The 24,417-nt window shown below is 40.9% G+C and overlaps 3 protein-coding genes across 9 annotated transcripts in view; 1 reads left to right on the top strand and 2 right to left on the bottom strand.

Moving 5' to 3' along the window:
• The window catches only part of OFD1 (OFD1 centriole and centriolar satellite protein), a 35,138-nt gene extending 31,776 nt beyond the window's left edge, over positions 1 to 3,362 (bottom strand). The window contains exons 1-2 of one of the 2 annotated variants that reach the window (XM_075719350.1): positions 3,267 to 3,362; positions 444 to 644 (exon numbers count right to left, since the gene is read on the bottom strand). In XM_075719350.1, coding sequence (XP_075575465.1) covers positions 444 to 644; positions 3,267 to 3,362 — 297 coding nt within the window. Of the gene's footprint in view, positions 1 to 443; positions 645 to 3,266 lie in introns of those variants that run through there. The other variant, XM_075719359.1, reaches the window with a different exon arrangement.
• A 345-nt stretch (positions 3,363 to 3,707) lies between these two features.
• Positions 3,708 to 9,816, top strand: TRAPPC2 (trafficking protein particle complex subunit 2). Of its 4 annotated transcripts, XM_075719395.1 has the most exons (6): positions 3,708 to 3,746; positions 4,448 to 4,557; positions 6,648 to 6,791; positions 7,610 to 7,696; positions 8,384 to 8,499; positions 9,304 to 9,816. In XM_075719395.1, exons 2-5 carry the CDS (start codon positions 4,465 to 4,467, stop codon positions 8,480 to 8,482), a joined length of 423 nt encoding a protein of 140 aa, XP_075575510.1. In that variant the 5' UTR covers positions 3,708 to 3,746; positions 4,448 to 4,464; the 3' UTR covers positions 8,483 to 8,499; positions 9,304 to 9,816. The 4 variants fall into 4 exon arrangements, with proteins under 4 accessions (XP_075575510.1, XP_075575517.1, XP_075575524.1 ...); XM_075719402.1 differs by having other exon boundaries at positions 6,648 to 6,792; positions 7,611 to 7,696; positions 8,384 to 9,816; XM_075719409.1 differs by having other exon boundaries at positions 6,648 to 6,730; positions 7,618 to 7,696; positions 8,384 to 9,816.
• A 1,872-nt stretch (positions 9,817 to 11,688) lies between these two features.
• Positions 11,689 to 22,816, bottom strand: RAB9A (RAB9A, member RAS oncogene family). 3 transcript variants are annotated; one of them, XM_075718114.1, is made up of 2 exons: positions 22,773 to 22,816; positions 11,689 to 14,269 (listed from the first exon to the last, which is right to left on the bottom strand). In XM_075718114.1, exon 2 carries the CDS (start codon positions 14,233 to 14,235, stop codon positions 13,630 to 13,632), a length of 606 nt encoding a protein of 201 aa, XP_075574229.1. In that variant the 5' UTR covers positions 14,236 to 14,269; positions 22,773 to 22,816; the 3' UTR covers positions 11,689 to 13,629. The 3 variants fall into 3 exon arrangements, with proteins under 3 accessions (XP_075574229.1, XP_009487428.1, XP_075574238.1); XM_009489153.2 differs by lacking the exon at positions 22,773 to 22,816 and adding an exon at positions 17,243 to 17,814; XM_075718123.1 differs by lacking the exon at positions 22,773 to 22,816 and adding an exon at positions 16,910 to 17,232.
• Between the last annotated feature and the right edge of the window lie 1,601 nt (positions 22,817 to 24,417).

The following is a 24,417-nucleotide window of genomic DNA, read 5'->3' on the forward strand; positions in this document are numbered from 1 at the left end:
CACATACCTATAGAGAAGAAACAAAGAGAAGGAGGCAAGGACTGCCCTCTTCAGCTACAGCTTGTAGTTAGAACAGCTTAAACTGACCATGAAGCACGCTTTCAGGGAACTGAATGGCCAAACAAGAGGCTAGCTTTAATCAGGATCAGTTCCCCAAGTGGTCTGCCACACAGCCTCACAAATGGTCAGGCCAGACTGCCGCTGTGGGTGAAGGAAGTACGAGGCTAAGAGCCTTGTGCTATGTCTTCCCAGAACAGCATCATTAGCTTAAGTGAAAATGGCCTTGAATATTAGAAGTCTTTTATGGAGATGATCAGAAACTGTACTTGCATTTGCATTTCACTATCACAAAAGGGGATTTTTTTTCAATTCTGTTGGAACGTAACACCCCCCAGAAAGCAAAGCTCCTAGAAATCTCAGAAGAGCTAAATTACTGAACTTACCTTCTTCTTCTCTAATCCACTTTCTGGAAAGAAAACAGAAAGTGAATACTCATAGCCACACCTCTGTAGATGATCTGCCACCAAACTGTTAGAAGCTGTGATCAAAAGCGAACTGTCATCATTTGGAACTGCCTGCGGCTGAAGTTCTCCACTTAAAATTGGGTGCATTAGTTCATGGATTAGCTGGTTTCGGAGCTGTGTCTGATACAGAAAAGACATTATATTCTCAGTTTACATGTTATTCAATGGCAGTTTTTATTTTTCAAAATTCACAGGGAGTCTCATTTTACTTGCACATGCTATATTACAACCTACATAACAGAAATGGGCAGACTAACTTGGATAAAATTTAGAAGAGTGCTTGGGACACTGTGCCTTTCTTTAAAATGCTCTAATGGTGGCTACAGTGATCTTTGACTTTCACTCAAGATGTATCAAATGTAGGACTGAAAAGAAGTATTGTTCTCAGTCAAGAACTCACATAAACTCCACTCTAGTACCCCCAGCTTCATTTGTAGTTCAGCACTTTCCTGTTCTCCTTCTCTTTGGCTTAAATAAAGCCTGCCTGACCTGGCCTCAATTTCAGATGTACTCGGAAGACTCAGTAGTCCTATTCTGAGTTTCATATCAAGAAGCTGCTGATGTAACCGCAAAAGCAGATGGGAGAATAAACAGGAAAGTCAATGTCTTTAATATCAATTATTTTGTAGGGAAGCAAAAGGGTAGTAATCAAAAAAGCCTACAGGCGCTAATAACAATTAAACTGCTTTTTTTTTATTATTTATTTGCATTCTATGAGTTACAATAGAGAAAAAAAGTAACCTAAAATCAGAAAGTCTCCCTCCAGTAAAAGGAAGAAATAATAATTTTCATTATATAATTATACAAATTGGTTTTAGAGTACTAAAAGATCATGACAGAAATAGTGTTTTAAGCTTTCAACAGCAGGCATGCAACAATGACAGAGCTGATTAAAGAAATTGTGTGTTACCAAAAATGGGATGAAACACTAAATGCTTACCAAAACTTAACAAAGCTAAATCATCAGACTAGCCCGATATTTTAGCATGGCTTTCTACAGAAATTAGACACTAGAGAGAAAGGAAGACAACTGAAAAATTTGTTTTGCTTCTTCATTTCTGAACTTGCCCAGTTTCAACCAATTTTGACAGAGATGAGGTTGTCTCAAAAACAACCGAGACCAGCAACCTCTTCTACGTCTCATGACAAAGCGCAGGTGGAAAACGCAAGGCTAAATCCCTGTCCCTACTATTGGAAAGGAAGGTAGAAATCAGTTGTTATATGTCGGCCATTCAGCATACCTGTAGCTCCAGATCCACCCTGTCTCTTACCAGCACAGGCAGTCAGATAAGACCACAAGAAAGCTGAGAGTATTCTCATCAGAAGATGTAAGACTGTTTGCAGGAATCCATTAAAAACCCCAACTGTATTAATTTTTCAGCTCAGAAAAGCTATGAAATTTTTAATATGATGCATAATCTTCTAGACAAGGAAAAGAAGCAGGAAAATGGACTTAAACAGCATGCCACCTGACAGACTATTAGTTAAGTCAAACAACACAAGAAATGGTTCAGGCACAGCAAGCTTGGTATGGAAATTGCTAAGGAAGAAATGAGTTGTCCTGAACTGAGAATTCTTGGCCATAAGCTTGTTAGTGATATTCTTAAAATACAGATTTTGATTTATTTTTTTTTTAACTGTAACAAATCTGACATAAAAAGCAGGAGCTAAAAACATTTGCTGGTGACATAAGGACGTGCATGGAAGTATACAAAGATCAAAGCATCATAAAAAAATGCAATCAGATGATGTTTAAAGCCTAGCAAAACTGAAACTGCAAGAAATACAACATTTTAGCATTTAAGACCTGATACAAATTTCTGCTATAACACAAGGGATTTAGTGTTTGGAAGAAGCAAGATGTGGATGTGTCAATCAAACAACGACTAGCACTACAAACGTGTCATGCCTCAAAAAGGGATATACGCAGCCTTCCACAGACTTTCCCCACAAAAATAGGGAAGAATTAACACCATTCTACACTTTGTCTGGAAAGCTCACAACAATCATGATCTACTTCCTTTAAAAAAAGGGGGAAAGACTTCAAAGTGATGCAGAGGACTGCTGGGATGACCAGCACTGAGACTACTGGACCTTGACTTGCTTAGCATTGTAGAACAGAATGCTGAAGAAAAGGTATGACTGCTGCCTATAAATTAATCAAGAGAAGCAAGAGCTACTTAAAATGAAGGATACTTTCAGCACAAGAAAGAAGGCCAGAGCAACCACAAATAAACCCAGGCTACAAACCAGAACAAAGTTTCACTCTTGAATATAACCATATTCTAAGACACTCTCCTCCATGAGCAGACAAGAAGAAAACAGCTCAAATAGTTTTAAAACATAAGTGGAACATTTCAGTAGGAGAATTCACATAGCATGTTTACTTATAATAGGTAACAAACTGACTCTGTAACCTGAGAGGTCCTTTCCAAACCCGTATTCTCACTTACTCCTTTCTTCCCTGCTTGCTTTTTTTCTCAAGCATGGAAATTTTCAAAGACCCGATACAGGCCTTCAACCTTCCCGAAAAAGGTTCTGCAACTAACCCATAATGAAGGGCACTTCTGTTTAGGAAGACCTTCGTTTCTGGCAAATAAAAGCCGAATACGAATTAGGCTGTGGCGAAAACGATACAGCTGGGGAGAGTGGGAAACACATTTATTCGGCGTGACTTTCACTGCTTTCAACGTTAAGTTGCGCAGCGAATCACAGGTAGCGCCTGCTGAAAATAAAACACACCTTAAGTGTGTCCAGTACGCCTCGGTTCTTAAAAGTCTGATAGAGCCTTTTCCGGAGTTCATCTTGGGACAGTGTCTCCCTTTCAACCGAAGCCATCCTGCCCTACAATAACAGTGGAAAAAAAAAACAAAGACATTATTGACTGCCAGGTCGATCCCCGGCCAGCGAGACGGCGAGCGCTCCAGCCGCCCCAGCCTCCCCCTCACGCAGGCCCAGGCTTTGACCGGGGCCGCCTCCCCCTGCCCGCAGGGAGGGCGGCAGGCCGCGGCCCGAGCCCGCGCCTCGACCCTCTGGTTCCTGCCTGGCAGCTGCCGGCCGGGCCCGCGGCCGCCCGGCTCCGGCTCTGGGAGCGGGGCCAGCTCCGGCGGCAGGTCCCGGCGGGCGGCGCGGCGTCACGGCGGCGGCGCCGGATGTGGGGGCGGGCGGAGGGGAGCGCTTCCGGCCGGCCGCTGGGAGCCGTTGGGGAGCTGGCGTCGCAGGGTAGGCGGCGGGCCCGGGGCGGGCCCCTGCGGCCATGGACCCCCCTTCTCCTCCCTCCTTCTCCTCCTTCTCCTCCCTCCCTCTCGCCCTCCACCGTCCATGCCGCGGGCAGCCCCCGCGGCGTCCGGCCCCGCCCTGCCCTTCCCCTGCAGAGGGGAGCGGCCGGGCAGGCCTCAGGGCGCTGGGGCGCGGCGGCGGGGGGTTCGCTCCCCCCCCCCCCCCCCCCCGGGAAACTCTGGAGTCCGTGGGGTGCGGCCGGGCTGCGGGACCCCGTGGCACTGCTCCACGGGAGGAGGGTGCCCGCCCTCTGCCGCCCTTCCCCTTGCTGCCGGCTGTTTGTAGGGCCCCCGGGGAGAGACGGGTGAGCTTCCTCAGAGACGGGTGAGCCGCGTTACCTCAGGGGATGGTCGCCGCCCAAGTCACTGGGAGGGCTGTCAGGGGTTAAATCACCAGTCAGTTGTAGAGGAAGAGGTTTTTAGGTAGTAGTAACTAGATTCGCTTCCAGGAGAGGTTCCACCTCATAAGGATGCTTTTCCCCCTACTTAAGTATAAATGTGCATACCTAGGAAAGTGTTTATCTCTCTTTAGCCTATGGTAAATACGAATGGGAAGCACGTTGGCTGATATTAGGAGCATTTTCAGGTGGATTAAGAGTTTATATATAGACTCATCAGTAAAGCGCCTCTATCTTTTTTTGTAAGGAACGCTATATTGAAGAATGTCTGGAAGTTTCTACTTTGTGATAGTTGGTCATCATGATAATCCCATATTTGAAATGGAATTTCTGCCTCCTGGAAAAGTAGAGTCCAAGGTGTGTTTTTTCCCCTGTGATACTCCCATGATGTAATTATGGTGCATTTTGTTTGGTAATTTTACAGCGTATTAGAAGCATGACCAGCATGTTGTTATAAGTGTTACTAGTACCCACTGTTCCCTTTTTTTAACAGAAGCTTTGTCATAGAGAGTAGAACTCTGGAGTTCTTGAGTGTCTTAAATGCTTTGCCAGATCTTACTAGTTCTTCATAAAACATGGTTTCCTTTAATGTTTGATGCTGTATGGGGAAGAATATGTTGCTCTTAGTGTGTAGAGCTTTTATAATAACTGTTCATTATCTAATGCTGTTTACTGTTCTTCTCTATTTTAAGGCATCGGTATACAGTAATAAGGTAAAGTAAGGAACATAAATTTGAAAGCTCTAGTCAGTCCTTTATTTTTTATGCTATAAAGAAATCTTGTTTTTTAATCATGTTCAGTAGTCATGCTTGCCTTTAAGTAAGAAAGGTTTAAAGCTTGTATTGATAAATGTGGGTTTGAGAATGTGAGAAATGTAAGACTACTCAATAACTAATGTTTCTAGTGAGAAAAGAATAAATCTATCCATTGTGATATTACATCAAAGAAAAAATAGACTTCAGAATAAAAGCGTGGATCTGTGAGTGTGTCCAAACACTGAAGTATGTGCTGTCACTGATTTGAACAGCATGATGTCATCTGTATTTTGAACTACTGTCCCACAAAAAATCATAAATAAGACTAGTCAGACTAGACTTGTTGAGTGTGAGGATGTGTCAGATAGTGGAAAAACTCATTTTCTGCATTCTGCTAAGGGAATTAACTTGGCTCAGGTAAGCTGCTTGTCTGGCTGAAGTTGAAATACTAAATTTTCCCCTAAGAGAGAATCTAAACTTGATGTGCACTGAAGGAGAACTAGTAGGCATTGATAGACTAGTAGACTATCGCTTCTGAGACTGCCATTTAAGAGTCAGTTCAGTGCAGATGCACAGCTGCCTGAAATAAGTGGTTGGCATAACATACGTGGTAAATCAGCACAAGCTTTTGCCCCTTCAACTTCACTACTTGGTCTCTTCTTCAGTATGGTTTAATGGCATTTGCAAAGCTGTTAATGTCCTGAGCCAAACTTGATTTGAGGGAAAACATAGTGCACTGAGAGGTGTGAGAGTGGCATTAATAACATCCCTATATTTTGAGAAACAGTGCAAGACTCCTTAGGTTTCTTAATAGAAGCTTACAGTATGGTTTAGTCCCAAGTTTCTTCTTGGCAAACGTCCTCCAGCGTTCTAGTTAGTATATAAAGTAAATGGCTCTTTCCCCACACAATTCTTGTAGTGTTAGGGCCAAATACTGTGATCACTCTATGAAGGCCATTCGTGTTTATTATAGGAAGAGGTGCAATCTGCATCTGCAGCCATATATTTAATACCAGATGCAGGATGGTTTTCTGCACTAGGCTCTTAGGAAAAAGAACAACCCCCCCCCCCCCCCAAAAAAAAAAAAACCAATAAAACAACCCTATGTTTCTAGGCAAATTACCTGAAAAAACACAATCTTTAGGTGATAATGTTACCAATATATGTCCTCTGTATCTCTCTGCTTTCCCCATCTGTCCCCCAACTTTTACACATTGTAACCTCTTGTTCAATTTCTGCCAAATTTGACAGAGACATTATGGTCCAAAAAATGCCAAATTGCTGTAAATTTCACAAAAAACAGGTGACTGGAAAGCAGAGAAAAGGACTCTTACCAGGGCCTCTGTTGTGGAATAAGTTTGCAGTGGGAGATTATCCATTGATAAACAAAAGAATTCACACTTGAATTACTTCCTGAGCTATAAATGTAGGCTTTATTGGTTTTGCTGCACTCAAGACTGTTTTTGTGATGACATTTTGTTATGACCTTTTTTCTCCCTTGAAACTAAGTATTGTGACAATATATACTAGTTTCATTTAATTACAGGATGGCACATAGGTGGCAGAAAAGAAGGGTATATATAACTTTATATAACTTGAGCGCTAGTTGCTTAGCAGCTTGAGCAAATTATTGTTTATATTTCACTCCTTTCACTGAATTGCTGATCCTCTTGTCTTCTGGAAATACATTAGGATGATCATCGCCATCTTAACCAGTTCATTGCCCATGCTGCTCTTGACCTAGTAGATGAGAACATGTGGCTTTCTAACAACATGTATCTGAAGACTGTGGACAAGTTTAACGAATGGTTTGTTTCTGCTTTTGTTACAGCTGGCCATATCCTTCCCTCTTCTCTTCCCTTATATTTATATAGGAAAAGCCTTTTGCCAGAAAGGGTTAAGTCAGATGAAATGGGTTTGGAACAGATTTCTCCTGCTATTCACCACTATCACTGTTAGAGAGACTTACCAGCTTCAGAAGGAAGATGGGAGGCACAGCAGTTGTTGAAAATTGGGGCCCATTGGAAAGATGAATTTTTCCTTTTGGAGGAGCTGGAATAGCCTAATGAAATATGGAGCTCGCATGGAGTAGAAGAAAGAGGAATGAGGGGAATAATATGAGAGGGTCTGAGCAAGCTTATATGATTCTCTGTTCCCATCCCTTTGATAGTGCTAGAGAGGAGAAGCGGGGATAAACATACTTGGTGTGGTGTCAATCACACCCATCTTGAAGATGTGGTGTCATGGCTTGATCTTATGTACAGATAGTCCCAGAAGTGTTTGTTATTTGTTATACATAGGAAGTAACACTGAATGTCATTTTAACTTCACGGGTATATGGCAAAGGTGCTGAGGGCATTGTCCACATTCAGAACTGTCTTTAAAACTTTAAAAAACTAGCTTTAAAAAGAATAACCTTGAATAGAGAGGTGATTATTTTTATTTTCAAATAGGGGAATTTTAAAATATAAAGGTAATGCTTTCTAAATTTCACTGCTCCAGTTACTTTGTTTAATGCTTCCTCCTGTAGTCACTGCTATTTCATGTACAGCTAAACGTTTTAAGTATATGCAGAATTAGGTGTAAATGCTTATCTCAGGATATGTTAAATGTCTCTCTTCTTTGCAAAAGTTAAATTTTCCTTAATTGCTTTACATATGAGATTTATAATGCTTCATGATGTAAGGCAAGAAGACGGAATTAAGAACTTCTTTAATGACGTATATGACTTGTATATAAAGGTAAGAACCCACTTCTTACGGTCCCACTGCAGTACTTGTAAGTGTGTTTTGCTGTACGTGCTCAGGCATGCCTGTGTTAGCATTTTTTCATGTGGGGGCCTGTGTAAGGGCACAAGCACCTGTGCAGTCCACATTAGCCAGAGTTGATAATGTGTGACATAAAGGCTCTATTTTCCATTAAACAGAATAGATTTTTCTAAATTGTTATAAACTGTGCTCTTTCAGAATGCGTTCTTCATTTTAGTCCAGTGATTTTTGGGCAGTATTGTGTCATTAATGGTGATAATAAAAGCAAAGGACTGTTCTACAGAAGCCCGGTCGAAGTGCTTTGCTCTCAGAACAAGTAGCCCGTGTTCTCACAGCCCGGCGGTACTTCTGTTAGATGGGGCAGTCACAAGCACTGACTGGGAGGTGGCCATCTCGGCCTCCTACGGCCCCCTCCTAGCTCAGATGTTGCTGATTTCCAAACCAGAAATTTCCACCCGTGTCATGATGGATTTGTTCTGAGGAGCTGGTACTAAGGATGGCTGTGCATATACAAGGGCCTGGAAAGCAAGTGACTGTTCAGGAGTTCTGTGCTCTTAAGTGACACTAAATAGGCTGAAAGCTAATAGTAGTTGTCATCTGAAGTAACGCTTTCCAGTGCTGGACATTGTGCTTGTTGATCAGTTTTTCTTCTTTCCTCAGTTTGCAATGAATCCGTTTTATGAACTCAATTCTCCTATTCGATCCAGTGCCTTTGAACGGAAAGTACAGTTCCTTGGGAAGAAACACCTTTTAAGCTGAATAACTAACTTTCCTGAGTGAGTGCTTTTTCCATACTTTCCTGATTATTTGAACTGTAGTTCTTCTAATTAGTTCTCAGCATGTTTGATACTCATCTTTCTGAAGATTGACAAATTAGATGCTGGAGAAGGTTTTTTTTTTCCCGATATGGATAAGAACAGCCAAGCTTCTCTGGTTGAAATGTGTATCTCAAGAAATTTCCTATTATGTGTTACGAAAACTTAAGTTTAAAAATGTCAGGGTCTGAATAGGTACACACTGAGACCTGTGGGCGTCAATGCATATGCAAAATGTAAGCCTCTTATACAGGGTGGGAGGAAATCAGATCTAAACACAAAAGACATCTCCAGTCATGTGATTTAATATGAGTAAAAGGGATTTCTTGACTGTTTGGCCTAAGTGGTTAATTTTCTTATAAACCTTTCTACTTCCAGTCCTTTGCTAGAGAACTTACTCTGCAGACTAACTAGACTAACTTTACTCTTTGTGGTATTAAATCAGGTCTATATTAATATTGCAATGTGTAATGTATGTATTATAAAGTGCTAAATAAAAAGAAAAGAGGATACATCAAGCAAAGCTTTCTCTTCAGTATTTCAGGAAGTTTTGAGAAAAAACTTACAAGTTTTACATCTTAAAATTGTAAATTTACCAGATGTTTAGTGCAATACATGTTTAGCTGCAGCATTGCATCAATGAAATGAATTAATAAAGTAGACCAGAACAGCTATGTCTGCCCTGACTTTAATTCTAATTAACACATGGAAAAAATGTAACTACATGTACATGTTTAAACCCACTTCTTTCCATTATCTCTGCAGGTGCTGAAATTTTCTTTTTGAAAATATATTTAGACTAAGATCTTTGAACCATGAAACTGTATTTGTTGAGGTTTCAGAAAGGCATTTGGCCTGTCTGGCTACTATTCCATTGTAAAATGTGGTTAGGGACCCTTTTGCAAAACTCACCATCATTCCGGAACAGTAATTTTTAAAGGGGTCATTTGGCACGTATGTAGCTAATATTTTGGTTGGCTTCACAGTCTTTTAAGTAGTCTGTTTCCTTTTGCAGCAAATCTGAATATGCTGTTGTCTTGGACATTTTTTTTTTTAAATGTCTGAAAAGTAATTTCCAAAGGAAGTGGCATGCTGTTCTAGGAAGTACATTTTGCATAGTCTGTATAATTAAAGGGACCACATGTATATATGCTTTAAATGTATAGTCAGTCATTATTTCCTTGTAATTTACACTTACTGCTAAACTGTCACTGTAAAATACTCCATGAGAAAAAGGTTGCAATATTTACCTTAAATAAAACATGGAACAATGCAGTATGGATGCCTGTTGAGTATACTTGAAATGATTTAGAAGAAAACTAGATGATAACGGTAAGGCTACCTTTATTGGCAGGGTAGCACGTGAATATGGGAACACTTGTCTTTGCAGTAGTATTTCATAAAAACTGCATTGTACAGCATTTTGATAATGTCATGTAATCTTATGTAAATCGACTGAGGTTTGGGGTTTTGGGGGTTTTTTTTTGCTTTACACGTGAAAGCAACAGAAACAAACTTGAGGTAAAGCATTCTTATTCATATAAGGAGCCATTAAGCTGGAGCTGTTTTCTGCTTCTCCGGTAGCACGATGGTTGGAAAAGTACTTAAATAATCATATACATGGCAGTAAGAAAAATTTTGGCAAAGATAAAGGATTAGTGCCACAAGTTTCCACCACTTTTAGCAGCCGGGGGTGGGGTGGGGTTGGTAATTGTATTCTTTTCTGCCAGCACACAGTAGGAAATTATGTAAAATGAAAGCATTTCATCTCTTGCCTGATCTCTGAAGGCAGTTAGCTAAATGGTGCCTGTTCTTATGCCCCCCCCATACATCTTTCCCCTTTCTTCCCAACACAGGAATTGTAAATGGGAAATGCAGTCTCATAAGTCCATCTAGGCTTTACGAAAACAGAATGTTACTGGCCACAGGAAAGTGAGAATGATGTGCTAACTCATTAATCATAGAGTTTGCAGTGAGGAACGTTGTCTCATGACAGAATTCTGAAGGACCTTGGTGAGGTAGCTCTGATCTCCCCATGTATGGAGGAACACTTGTTTACATTTTGTTTCGTGGCTTTTTACAATAAGCTGATAGACTGCTATCTGGAAGTGACAGGTCAGAGTTATCTTGTCATCAACCTGCTCTAGGTCTGAAAGATGCAGTTCTAGCACACATCAGACAACAAACATTTCCAGCAACACGAAGGTCAAGGGACAAGGCAGAAGAGAGACCTCCTTTGCAAGTATTATGTTCATACCCAATCTCAGAGGCTTAGGGTAAGAATTCAAATGAAATCTGTTGCAGTACAAGAAAGCCGGAGCTGTAACATGAGCTGTTAGCTGTGTCCTAACTGTAGTTTCTTCTGCCCCTTCCCATGTCGCTGTCTAATACGCATAGTTTTCATCAATCCCACCAGTTTGCCATGACACTATTTTTTGCTCCTCATTTTAAAGGACATGTGGAACTTTGCATATGTATCCCATAGCATGCTCTGTCACTCTACAGAACTCAGTATTGCTAACAGGACCCCCTAATACTTAAGGTACATTAATACTTGAAATGAATCAGTGAATTGAAACAGAATCCACAAGTGCCTACCTTACCTCCATATTTAAAGACAGATACTAAGCTTTCCAAAAGTACAGAAATGCTTTTATGTTATTAAGCATTATTATTATTTTTTTTTTGGTACCTATCTTCTACATCTGCTTTTCATAGGACTTTTGCGTCTTTCAAGTACTTGATAGTCTGCCCCTTGGACCAAGTCCTGACCTCAACATAATTCCTATACTGTCTTCTTTACTACAGCACGTGAACCCCTCTTTATCTTCACTAGCCACCTTTGTGATTAGTGTACAGTTGTGGTACAGCAGCTCCCAGGGCACAAGTAATAAAACTTAATACAACAGAAGTGTATTTAACCTACTTTTCAGATGCAGGCTTGGTAACCATGATGTTACATGGAAAGGGGACAGGATGGGAAAACACAGATGGACTCTTAGGCACAAGAAAGACCACAATGGTTCTCATCCTTAATTATTTCCTTTTAGCAATCTTTTTTGAATTGTCCTCTAGTCACAGTAACTTCATTTCCTGTTTTGTTTCAACCTTACCTTTGTTAAAATGAACACTAAAGGAAGCTTGAAGTAGTAAGGTAGTAGCAGTTTACAACAATTTCATGTCACTAGCTTAGCAGCCCCCAACACAAGCAATCTTAGTTTTCAAAGGTTTTTGCTCTCTCTCAGCTTAAGAGGAATTTAGCTAAGATTTTCTTCACAGATCTCTTCATTCATTGACTAGAAATTAAACATAACAGAAGTAGCAGCTCAACCTATATGTAGCTGTTAAGTGACTGAAGCTTAAAACACAGTTCTGTTGCTGTATATGCAGGACTGTAAGAATGAATTAGACTTAGAATGTACAAAAAGTAAGAAAGATGTCACTTTTAAGCCGGAGCATCAGATCTGTGGAGTAAAGTTGTCCTGGACAGGTTCAAGCAAGAATACAGTGCATTCAGAAAAGTGTATTAAGAGCGACAAGAAGAGTTTGTTTTGCAAGCTTTACTTCCCAATAATTACACCTGATACAGACTGAACAGAGAAAACTCTTGCTGTTACCGTACTCTCAAAAAAGGCTTTTCTATTGGAACAAAAAAGTTGCTGTACAGAAAGCAGAGTCTGTGTAGTTCAGCGAGTAACATGGCCTGTCCTGTAGGCCTCAGACTTCCTTTTGAAGTCCACAATGTGTGTACGTGCATGCCTGTTAGCAGTCAGATTACACATTGAAGCAATAGTGCACTATCAAGTTTGCTATTACAAGGACAGTGGGTATGAGAGCCAACGTTCAACAACTTCTCATACAAGTATTCTACCATTTAACTGCAACAGAGCGCCTCAAATACACCATCTGTGGTTTCATCTGCATTACTGCAGAAAGACTGTCCATTAAATACAGAGTTTGCTTGTTCATCGTCGTGTAATGAGTACAGTACTATAAAAAGACGTTGTCTTAAATGTGTAAGTCCGTATCCTAAAATGGCAAATTAAATAAGGATCAAATTCAGCTCAAACACTAGCTGTAGGTATTTACTTGTATTACGGCTGAAAGCTGTCACAACCTACTGTAAGTCAAGAGCTTCCTGAGTTCTCTACGTATTGCCAATCCTTAGTTTCACAGTGCAAAGATTACTGGTAAACACATTCATAGCTCAGGTTAACAGGAACAAGAAGTTTGGAACTTTAAGGCTGTATACTAAAAGTTCTCTTACAAATTTATCATAACGTGGATCCCTTCAAGTGCTATTAAAGCTGACTGAGTAAAGCATATCTTTTTCATAGCTAAAAATGGTTATACTTCAGTTACTCAGATTTTTTTTACCTTATTGATCAGAAACATGCCAGAATGCGACTTAAGGCAGAGACATGTATTAACTTAAAAAAAAAAATCATCAGCATCTTGCATTAAACTGCTGGAAAAATTAGCACAGCATTAGAATAGAAAATGAAAAGAAAATGGACATTAAATATGTAGGAAATTTATTTCCTACTTAAAAACCTATACAAATTATAGCAACATTAGGCAATTAGAGAAGACCTGAAGGTAATTTGTATTAACTTACAATAAACACATTAGAGATGAAGTACCATTCACAGCAAAAGGAATGTAGTGAGACTGAAGTTTAATATCTAGCATTTTTAAGAAACTGACTTCTAGGGAAACAAAAATGGAATGCCAATTTCATAAAAATATACACATATAAAAGTATCTTTGTGTCTGAATTCCAGAATAGTTTCTCCAAAGTAGTGCTTCTAGAACTTTCAAGTTTTAATTATGTTCAAAGTATTTATCATTTGAATAAAGTTGGCAAATTACATTCTTATATTAATGTTTTTACTTGACACCTTCCTAAACAGAAAGTGTCACTAATTCAATAATGGGTCACTCATGACTGGAAATTCTTCCTTTTGCTCCCCCAAGAAAGCAGCAGAATATTACAATTTTAATATTAGAGTGAAACCCATTTGTTATTTTATCTACTACACCTTCCCCATAGAGCAAGCTAGTCAGTAATTTGGCCAAAAAAAATTTAAGTCAACAACAGGATGAACTGGGTTTCGGTTTCCGATGAAGGTTTACTGTATCTGTTTGAATAAAGTGATCTGATCTATCTTCAGAGGCTAGAACTCTTCTAACAGCTTCTTCAAAGGCTGCTGCAACATTAGTGGCATCTTTTGCACTGGTTTCAAAATAGGGATGGTTGCCATTATTCCTGCACCAGTCTTGGGCTTCTTCTGTAGACACTTGCCTTTCATCGATATCAACTTTGTTACCCAGTATCACAAACGGAAAGCTTTCAGGCTCCTTGACATCTGCATAATAAATGAATTCTTTCTTCCAGTTGCTTAAGTTTTGGAAGCTTTGAGAGTCATCCACGCTGAAGGTTAGCAGGCAACAGTCAGAACCTCTATAGAAAGGAGTCCGCAAGCTCCTAAAACGTTCCTGACCTGCTGTGTCCCATATCTGCATTGTAACAAAATGTCCATCAACTTCCAACTCCTTATTTAAGAATTCTACACCTATTGTGTGAAACAGCTGTGCCTCAAACTTGTTGGCGACATATCTGTTCATAAGGGAACTCTTCCCAACTCCACCATCTCCTAGTAGTATTACTTTAAGGAGTGATGATTTTGCTGCCATTGTTATGGGAACAGATCCTCCTGGTTTCCTAGACCTGTAAAGATTAAGAATATCATTAAAAAGGAAAGAGTTGCGAGCAGAAAATTTTATGCACATAAATATCTAGACAGTGTTAAAGTCCACCAACATCAAGTTTTGTGTACAAAAGCAGGAGGACTGCGCTAAACAGGTGAAGTGTAGATACTCATAGTGAGAATACCCACTCAAGAATACTATTTGTTTCAGAGATGTCTCTGCCACAGACTGCAGTCTGTATGGCAGTCTAAGCAGTACACTGCACAACTTACTGGTCTGTCACTTAAAACCCCCGAACCCTCCAACGTTTGTGCAGCAGGGTTATCACATCACATTCAACAAGGGCAACGATTCATTTATGCTCACTGGAAAAGATCCACGGAAGAAAGTGGAGTGAGAGAATTGTAGAGAGCACGTGCCTTGAACTAGTCACTTCAATGCTGTATTTCATTAGCAAAGTTATTTTTTAACATGCAAAAGCAAAGACGAAGCTTTAGGAATAAAGTGGGACACTATCTGTTACACTGGAATAACTGCTGTGCTTCACCCAAAATTGCAACAGACAAGGAATTTTAAATCAACTCACAGGGAACAGACTTCTCTACAGAACAAATGCAAATGCTGTAATTTTATTTTAAAAGTCAGGTGACTAGGTATTGGTACACAAACATTCAGTATTTTAGTTTACTCTTTGCAGAACAGCCGTGATGAATGGAATACTATTACAACTACTCCAAAAGCAAATTCACTGTTGCTGCTTAAAATGGTACTCAAGATGCCAAATACTGAGGCCAAGCCTACATTGGCAGTTCAGTTAGTAGGCGTCAACTTCCCCTGGTAAAACTGTCAAAAAGCCTGGAAGTGCTAGTGAAGAGCCTGGCTGCCAGCACAGGGATGGTGAATTAGTGGTACCAATGAAGCTTTTTTTACTGTCAGATTTTACTATTAAAAGATTTTTTTTTTTAAGAAAGTAGTTAGCTCGTTAGTGTTTCGTGCCAGCCCAAGATTTACCCTCATTACCGTAGTGTCATCTATTACTGTAAAAGTGGTTTAGTTGCTTGGGGGTAAAGTTTCATTTCAAAGTGCCCAAATTTAAGTTTCCGTATGAGGAAAGCTGCTGTTCCTATACCTACCCGTTACTAAAAGAGCTCAAAGTAATTCAGCCGAAACAGGCTTCTCTGAAAATAATGTCTATTTAAAATGGAAATGGGTCATAAGTTGCCTAGTCCGACTCCTTCTCTGAAGGAAGGAATGCGGTCTTGCTAGTTGTAATTAGTGTTACTGGCATATACATCACCCACAGAGTATGGTTATGGAATTAATACCTGATACAAGCTGGCGTGAGAGTCATATGACTCTGTGCTGCCTTGGCATCAAGGCCTACATGAGAAGCAAGAAATTTCAGGAATTTTTTTGTCTTTAACTTTCCATCTTTGAATGTTTATTTGTTAGATACGATCTACAGCTGAAGCCTCAACACAAAGGCATTTCAAAATGTAACGAACAGTGGCTGCTTCCATAAAAAATTTGTTCAGAGCAAGTAACTTTATTCATTCATACTGTGTAATTAAAAGCAATGTTTATAAACGTGTAGAAATATTAAGGACTTGTATCACAATAATGTTAAAACTGCTTAAGAGCTACAAGTGGATTGTTCATTTACCTTTCACAGAGCTATGGGGCAATTGCTATTGCTCAGGATATGAACACATACCGTTTTATGTATGTGAAAAGCCTTATTAGAGTCACCAGCCTACTTGCACATGATTTCCATGTTCATGCCGAAATATTTAAAATGGTCGAGTGTCTTCACTTATCTCCCTAATTCCTACTAATGGGTAATGAATAAGTTACTTGAGCTATGCCATTAGCTAGTAGCATCTTCTTAATAACTAACACATTCATGAGAACAGGGGGTACTGAATGTTTCCCTGTTCTTCCATTTCAGTATAGGAAGAAGTTGTAATTTTTTTTTTCCTGTCCTACTGAAATCACAAGTTCCCTAGAAGACAATGTGAACAAAAACCTGACTTACCTAGTTCTGACTGGTACTATGCACTTGTTTCTTTAGCTTCTACAGTTTGAAGAACTGCAGTTATTATCGTGAAGTTCTCCATGAAGCCACATTTTAAACAAAATACAAGTAAGGAAACTCTGTTAACAGTATCTAGTACTTTTGTGCATCCAGAATCTGAGAAGTTAATTTGCATAATTTCAACTACATGGACCATTACAGTAAGCTCTAGGAGACTGATGACCATAAAAATAACTTTACTGTGCAGACAATTATAGATCAGCCACAAACCATTAAAAGTGTCTTTTCAACTAGAACCAAACTGGTCCTTCTACACAAAGACTACATAAACAGTCTTCCCAGGACTGATAAGCAAGTATCTCAACATGACATTGCAGGCAACATCAGTCTTCAGGACATTCAGCTTCCACAGCAGCAGCTGTCATGATCAGCTAGCAGTTAATGTTTTTGTAAAGTCTTTAATCCAAAATAAATGGGATATATGTTCAGTCATTTAAGTACGTACTTACAAGCTGCATCTGAAACAGCAAAGAAGCATGTTTAAAGGCATTAAGCAGCATTTTTGTTTGGAAGCAGCAAAGACTTTACACAATTACAGGTTTTTTCACTATATAAGGGACTCACCCGCCGCCCCACTGATTATGAGATTTAGAGTATCTGTAGAACCAGGATGGTAGTTTTCAGCACAGCAAGTTGCTGCATTTTTTTCTACTTGCACATCTTTATATCAGTTAAGATTTTTTAAAGAACTCAGTTTTTTTAATTGTTTGTGGGGGGTTTTTTTCCTCAGTTATGAAGCCCTAATAGTCCAGCAAATAACAATAAAATCCTTAAGATGCCTGGAGAATTATTATTTCTCATATTACATCTTTGAATTTATTTGTATAATGTGCTTTCTGACAATGTTTTTGGAAGGAACAATCAGCATCTGATATCATATTTCTGAAAATGTATTACCTTAATAATTCAGTTTAAATCATCATTCAGCATCTGAAAACAAAACAAAAACTTAATTTCCAATGTGCATCTAATTGTTTTAACCAACATCGGGAACTGCAAGACACCACAGAATTACAGATAACTATTTGTTCCAGTTATTTCTTATGTTAAACTAATTGTGCTGCTACAGTAAGGGTAGTCTCAACCTAGTACACAGAGGAGCCTGTAAAGAGAAGATTTTTCCCTCAAGTTCCTCTATCATTTCAATATTCAAAGAAACTCAGAGGAAACAGAAAGCCCCACTCTGGCCCATTTTGATAACCATCTCTGAATTGCCTCCACCAACTTAGGAGGACTCAAGCTCTTAAACCACTGACTTGAATATTCCTGTTAAAAGCAGGGAACAGTTTCTACTAAGTGCCATTTCTAACATGACCATATACCACAATACAAATAGTAATTTAATTGTTGCCTCCCAGAATTTCCCTTTTAAACAGTGAGCCGAAATGCAAGTCTGAAACGTTTCCATTAGCAGTCCAAACATTTGCTGGCAAGACTAAAAATGACATACTAAGCAAATCTAAAAAAAAAAAAAAAAAAAACAGTGTGCATTACAAAATCTTTGATTCCCAGCCCCTCAAAGCCTAGAGAAACACCACTGCCTTGTCCAATCTGTCCACCTAGATTTTCTTAATTCCATGACCGTCAGCTTCATAGCTGCCTTTTGAGTGCAATTACCTCTTTTAACACTTAGGCAGCACTCACAGAAAAGCAAGATTCTTGGTCTAGAAAACCACAGCAGCAACCCACAAACTTAATCTAGGAATCTGTCTTTTTTTACTATAAAAATAATTTAATAGATTAAGGAGGACCTGCATATACCAGAGTACTGAAGGCTGAAGACAGGTGCTGAACTCAAGTTATGTTTATGGAAAAATACTGTTAGCCAAAGCAGTAATTACATTCTATCTATGATGTCAGCAAGCACACAAACTGTTAAGCAAACTGAGTCACCTGGACCAATTTATAGTTTCACTTTTACCATACTGATACCAGGCACAGCAGCACACCATAAAAAAAACACCAACCCAAACACCCAACAAAAAGAACCCCAACCACATAGCAACTGAAATCTCACCTCTACCCCCCCCCTTTTTTTTTTTTTTTCATAAAAGACATCAAAATCTGGATCTGTTGCAGCAGCACCACTGAATTCCCTCAGCATTTCTGAAGAAATGGATGTAAGGGACACTTCAAATGTCCAGACTATTGTTTCTCCACTTGTACCTACTTTTTAACTTGGAAACAGGCAAGAAAATTTATTTCAATCACCATTTTCAGCCAGTGGTCACTGTGAACCACCTGCTATATGAAATAAAGACTAAATCCAAAGGTTTCCTTGAAGATCTGTGGTACACTGTCCTTTAACTGAAGTTGTTAAAGAGCACCCATTTGACTTTGAGAAGGAAAAAAAACCCAAGGTAAGGCAGACTCAAGTTTGTTCCAACTAATCACATTTATTTACAGCCTACTACGATTTCAGCCAAGACTTCTTAAAAAAAGGGGCCATCTTTGTTAAAGCCTTAAGAAAAAACACTCTCAAAGTTACTGACAAGCAGAATTAGCAGTTCCATAACTAGTGTAACAGTAACACTGACCATGTTTCATAACTTCCTGTCCTCAAATTTACACGTATACAACACATATATTTCAGCTTTGAGGCTTATTCACCATTTTCTTTGCCATCTCATTTTGTTAAACCACAGGTATCACACATTAATAGTTTAAAAAGGCACACAAACACTTCAAGTATTTTGTCTGACAATAACACTGGCCTTTCAATAACATAATGTAAACTTACTCCCTGATTAGTAATTTTTTTTCCTTAACACTAACAAAGCATTTGACAATATTTACCAGGCTAGCATCGAAAAAAGTTGTTTCCTGTGGTCTGTTAGTTGCAGTGGCTCATCAAAAAATGACAAATTGCTTCTCTATAAAATGTCTGGAAAAAAGTCCCAAAAACTATCAGAGCTGCAGCAGCAGGGGCAGAATCCAGAACTATGTAGTTTTCAACACTTACTGTCTGTGGTGTTTTTACATCTCTCAGCCCTCAATCACTATAGAGTAGTTATATTAGTCACCTACAGCAGAACTGCAAGTTTCCAGAAATCTGAAAAGAAAGGACAGAAGCAAATTTTCTCCCTTTTCTCTGCTAAGTCAATCCCTGTTCTTGCATTTAGAAGGTACTGGTTTACACCTTGGCCAATTCAGTGGCACAAGAAGAGTTTTTTAGTGCCCAAGAGGCCACAAGCCTATCTGACCTTGGAATTTTTTGCTCTCAATTCAAAGGGAAACGTACAGATATGAAGTCAAGATGCTACACGCTTTGTACTTTTGAATGCATTACAAGCTTGGACATCAATCAGCCTCTAAGCTGTCCTTCCCTCCACGGGGTACCAACGTAAGAGCTGTGGATCAGCAACACCCCTTTACTGAGGGCCACTTGTGAGCTGCCTAGTTCTCTGGAAGCTCTTCAGTCATATGGCTTCACCTACTGAGATGCTAATCACCTTGCAAGTCTGCCTTCCTTTATCTGTGCTTTCACCATTGCACTGTAGTTTGTGTTTTCTGTTGGACAGATCTTTAATAATTTGATGACAGGTTATCTCAAAATTGTCTCTAGTTGTAAGCAGCCTAGACATGCTTTATCTAACACCAGAGTATCACTAGTTTGTTCATAATAATTTGTAATATAAATACAACCCAAACTGAACTGAGATACAGCTGTTGCCACTCATTTGTATACCAAAAATTTGTATTTGGGGGTTTCTTTATAACGTTATTTTTAACTCCTATGTACTTCAGGACTCTAGTTCAAACAGTTGCTTGGCATGACTCAGGACTATGAAAGAAGCAGCAGCCAAGGGGAAGAATCCTTAAGTCCACGTAACCCCTGGATCATTAAATCATCCCAGTACCTACTGCCAGAATCACCTCATTTATTCTAACTTACATCTAGGCACAAAGTCAATTGGCAAAATTTGTCAGGAGAAATACCTACATTTATACCTCTCCTAGTTTAATCTTGCAGAGACCTGGCCTTCGCTTTCCATCTCATTCCCCACATTCAAATAGGATGAGCAAACTATTATTTATTCTGATTTAATAAGAGTTGACATTTCTCAGCAGCTCACATTTGAGCATCTCCCAACTTTAATATTCTATTGCTTTCAGCCAACTTCAAAGCACCCTAAGGTGCTGCTGCTCTTGGTCCAACATTTCTAAAAATTCATGAGTTAACTGACATTCTCCTTGCAATCTACTTGTCTGTTACTGCTTCCACTCTTTCAATAACTTCTCAAGCAATTATTTCTGCTCATATGTGCTCATCTTTCTCCTTTGCATTAGTTTCCCTTTTCCTCCAGGGACTCTTCGCAATAGCAGCCTCCATTGGTCAGCCTCCATTGTGCATTCATATTCTTCCCAATATAACCATGGGACCAAAGCCCATCCCGAAGGAATTAAGTGGGTTACACTGTACCAGGCCAACATACTGTCTGCTGCTCTGTAGAAAACGAAAACAAAAACAACACACCCAGAAGAATGAATATGATTGAAAAAAAAAAAAAGAAAAAACCTTACGGAATTCTTACAAGCCTTTCTGCTGGAAAGTTTTTATTCATTGTGAAACATTTATGTAAAATTCCAATCCTAAGGAGCTAAAAGATCTGCTTCTCATGATTTATTACTGAATTGGCATAAAATAAAATACAGCTTGAAATCCAAATACCTCAATTGACCCTCTGCAATTTTTTTCATGTATTTTCAATTTAAGGAAACTGGTGGTTGGTTTGAGCACTCAAAAGCAAAACAAGGACTACTAGAGCCCCCCTCCTTTTTTTTTTCCTTTCTTCTTCTTTTTAACTACGCACTCCCTATTTTTAACTTAATGGAAAAGGCTTTACTAAAATTAAAGCAACAAACAGCTCCACACAACCTAAAGGAGACAGAGAAAAGTAACAGTTCATTATAAATTCCACATTGATACTGAAACACAGATGTAATCGTACCATCCTTTGGTTAGGCTTCTCTAGAAATAAAAGTGCCAGGAAAAAAGAGTTTTGGATTTATTTTGGGTATGTCCGAGAAATAGCTCTCCCTCCAGTGTGACATTACAGCTTGTTACCTTACAAGGTACTAAAAGATCACAAAAGATCCACAAAAACCCCAGCCACACACAATCACCCTTGCTCTAAAAGAGTAAGCACTGACAATTTCAGTGTTGTACAATACTTTGAAAGCAAAGACAAATAAAAACCACATGCTTACTTAGTAGAGCTGTAAATTATCATGGACAACAAGAGAAGGAAAACAACACGTAGGGTGGCAGACTACATGACAGCTATCTGCAGACAAGCAAGTGTTTTAATTCCAAAACAAGATTTAGCCAAGCAGTTCCCTACTTGCCTACCCCACCCAAGTTAATACAATTAATTAAGTGCTAGAAAGGCCACTAATGCAGGTTTTTAAAACTAGTTTTCTTGCACTATTCTGTTATTTGCTCCATTACTTTGCACAAGTTACATTTAACATGGAATACTTGGAAACTGCTCATTAACCACTCAGATGTAAGAGATCTGACAATCTTAACCTAATCCTTTTGGTTCTCCAGCCATCACCGCATCTAAGTTTGCATAGCCACCTGCCACGATTAGAAAAGCAACTGGCCGTTGCAGGGGAGAGCTAAATCAAGTCACCGGTTCAAAAAAGAAGAACTAAAAACATAAAGCGCATTGCTCAGGGTCCCCTTGGGAACACAGAAGTCCTTCACCAGCAGACAGCAACAGGAAGAGGCAATAAAGGGACCATTTTCTTTTTTTTCTTTTTGGTTTGAAAGGTGCCGAGGGGACAGGTACGAAACGCAGTTTCACCCGAACAGATCAGAGATCTCTATCGGAGCAGAGGAAGCACTGTGGAGCCGGAGACTGGCCGTGCGCCGGCCGGGAATCGCCTGGCAGGAGCCGCTTCCCAAAGGAGCCCCCGCCTGCCCCGGAGTCACGGGATCCCCGATCACGCCACGCTACCCCGCCGCCCGCACCGGCTTCGAGGAGCGCCCGGGGCCCTCTCCCAGCGCGGCCCCGGCACTGGGCGCACCGCGGGGGCCGGGGGGGCGGCCGGGGCTTCCCTCCTGCTCCCCGGAGGCCAGCAGCTACCGAGTACGCAGCCGGGAGCTCGGACAGCGGCGGGGGGGCGCGGAGAGGCGAACGGAGCAATAAGCGGAAAGCCAGGAGGAAAGAAAACAACGAAACCCCAGGCAGCCCCAGACCGCTCCCCCCACACCCTCCCTCGGCTGCCGGGCGGGGAGCGCGGCCCTGGGGAGCGCGGGCCCCTCGCCCCCCAACCGCCGGCGAGGGGAGAGTCCTCGGCGCGGGCCGCCCTCCCCGGGGCACCGGCCGCGGAGCCAGCGGCCACCACCGCTCGCCCCACGCCCGCCGGGGAAAAGGGGAGGGGAGGGAAGAGAGGAGAGGGCGACGCCGGCCGATACCTGCCCGCGGGAGGGGGGGGAACTGCCGCCGGTGCCGAGCCCGGGCTGCGCCACCGCCGCCGGGCGCTGGGGAAGGCAGAAACAACATGGCGGAGCGGGCAGGGGGCGGGGCCGAGGGGATCACGTGAGGCGAGCCCCAGCCAGCCGGCCCGGCCCTCTCGGGGAGGGGCGGGGCTCCGGCTCGCCCCACCCACCCCAGGCCCCGCCCCCGGCCGGGCACGCGGGAGGGCCCCGGGACCGCGGCGGGGGGGGCGCGGGTTTGTTCAACCATGGACCTGCGAAACAGTTTTGGGCTTGGCCAGCCCGGTCATGGGAACGGCTTTGCTCACAGCACGGAAGGGTCCACAGAGGGCCGTACTTCGCGGTCGCTGTCGAATGACATTTAAAAAAAGGAGCGCTATCCATCGCAAAAGCGCAAGACTTTTATTTGCTCTAGAACGCTCTGAATTATTAAGCTTTAAAACGCCTTTGTATACTACCTGCAGGTCAGAGTTATTTATTCAAGGCAGCAGTCTCACTCTGCTCCACCTCAAGGGCCCTGCGTAAGCAGACTCGTGATTGTAAGGCAGCAGATCGTACAGGTAGAGACATTTAAAAACATACACGCGTCAATGAAGGAGCTAACCGAAACCCAAAGCATGCTATTCATAAGAGCAGTCAGAACTTTTTGCCTGTAGTAATTCAGAATAACATCAACGTGACTGTTTAAACAAGATCACAGGAAAAAAGTCAAAAGAACCTGGTGATAAAGGGTCTTTTATGTGCTCTTACCACTCATCACAAGGATAGGGCAAAATGTGATTGAAGTGAAAAGAGCAGAAATTACTTAAGGATATTTAAAGAGGTTCCCACATCATCAAGAGGAATAGGTGATGGCAGGCGTAAGGAAAGAGCATTTGAAATACGCTCGTTTGCTCAAGCAGTCATCACATGCTTCCGATCATAAGGGAGATGCAATCGGACTGGAATTGCCACTTGCAGAGTCATTTTGTTTTGGATCAGATTTACAGCACGGCTCAAGGAATGGAAAGCAAGATCTCAGTGCGATCAAAAGGAAATGTCTCCTACTGACAGGAGCAGGATTATGAAAAGGCAGTCCATGCTAGAGGCAAAACTGATGATACTAGACCCGTTCTTATTTAACAAAGCTGGACTTCGAAATTTTTTAAGTCCTTTTTTTCCTGGGATCTGCTTTCATCCAATGCTAAAGTAAAATACAAGTAAGTGCTGGAGGGGTAGAAAAATGGCCTCTTTAAATGGTGCTAATTCTAAGACATCAGTTATGGCATTATGTTGCAATTTGAAAAGAAGAAAATCTGCATTTAGAAGTGGAGGACATAATTATTCTGCACTTGATACCTTGTGGGATGAAGCTACCATCTTCTTTTCTTATGACAACACTGGTTCTCAGACATTTGGATACATTTAAGGAAATTTAGAATCATAGAATAGTTTGAGTTGGGAGGGACCTTTAAAGTCATCTAGTCCAACCCCCTGCAATGAGCAGGGACATCTTCAACTAGATCAGGTTGCTCAGGGCCCGTCCGATCTGACCTTGAATGTTTCCACGTGGTGGGTTGACCCTGCTTGGATGCCAGGTGCCCACCAAAGCCGCTCTATCACTCCCTTCTCAACTGGACAGGGG

Source organism: Pelecanus crispus, chromosome 1 (assembly GCF_030463565.1).
Source record: "Pelecanus crispus isolate bPelCri1 chromosome 1, bPelCri1.pri, whole genome shotgun sequence".
NCBI classification, from domain to species: Eukaryota; Metazoa; Chordata; class Aves; order Pelecaniformes; family Pelecanidae; genus Pelecanus; species Pelecanus crispus.

Bases quoted from the DNA above. Each gene is read 5' to 3' on its own strand.
- TRAPPC2 (XM_075719402.1), top strand. From the start codon at position 4,465: ATGTCTGGAAGTTTCTACTTTGTGATAGTTGGTCATCATGATAATCCC. The intron at 6,793-7,610 runs ATATCCTTCCCT...TAATTGCTTTAC, and splicing joins TGCTTTTGTTACAGCTGGCC to ATATGAGATTTATAATGCTT. The intron at 7,697-8,383 runs GTAAGAACCCAC...TTCTTTCCTCAG, and splicing joins TATATGACTTGTATATAAAG to TTTGCAATGAATCCGTTTTA.
- RAB9A (XM_075718114.1), bottom strand. From the start codon at position 14,235: ATGGCAGCAAAATCATCACTCCTTAAAGTAATACTACTAGGAGATGGT.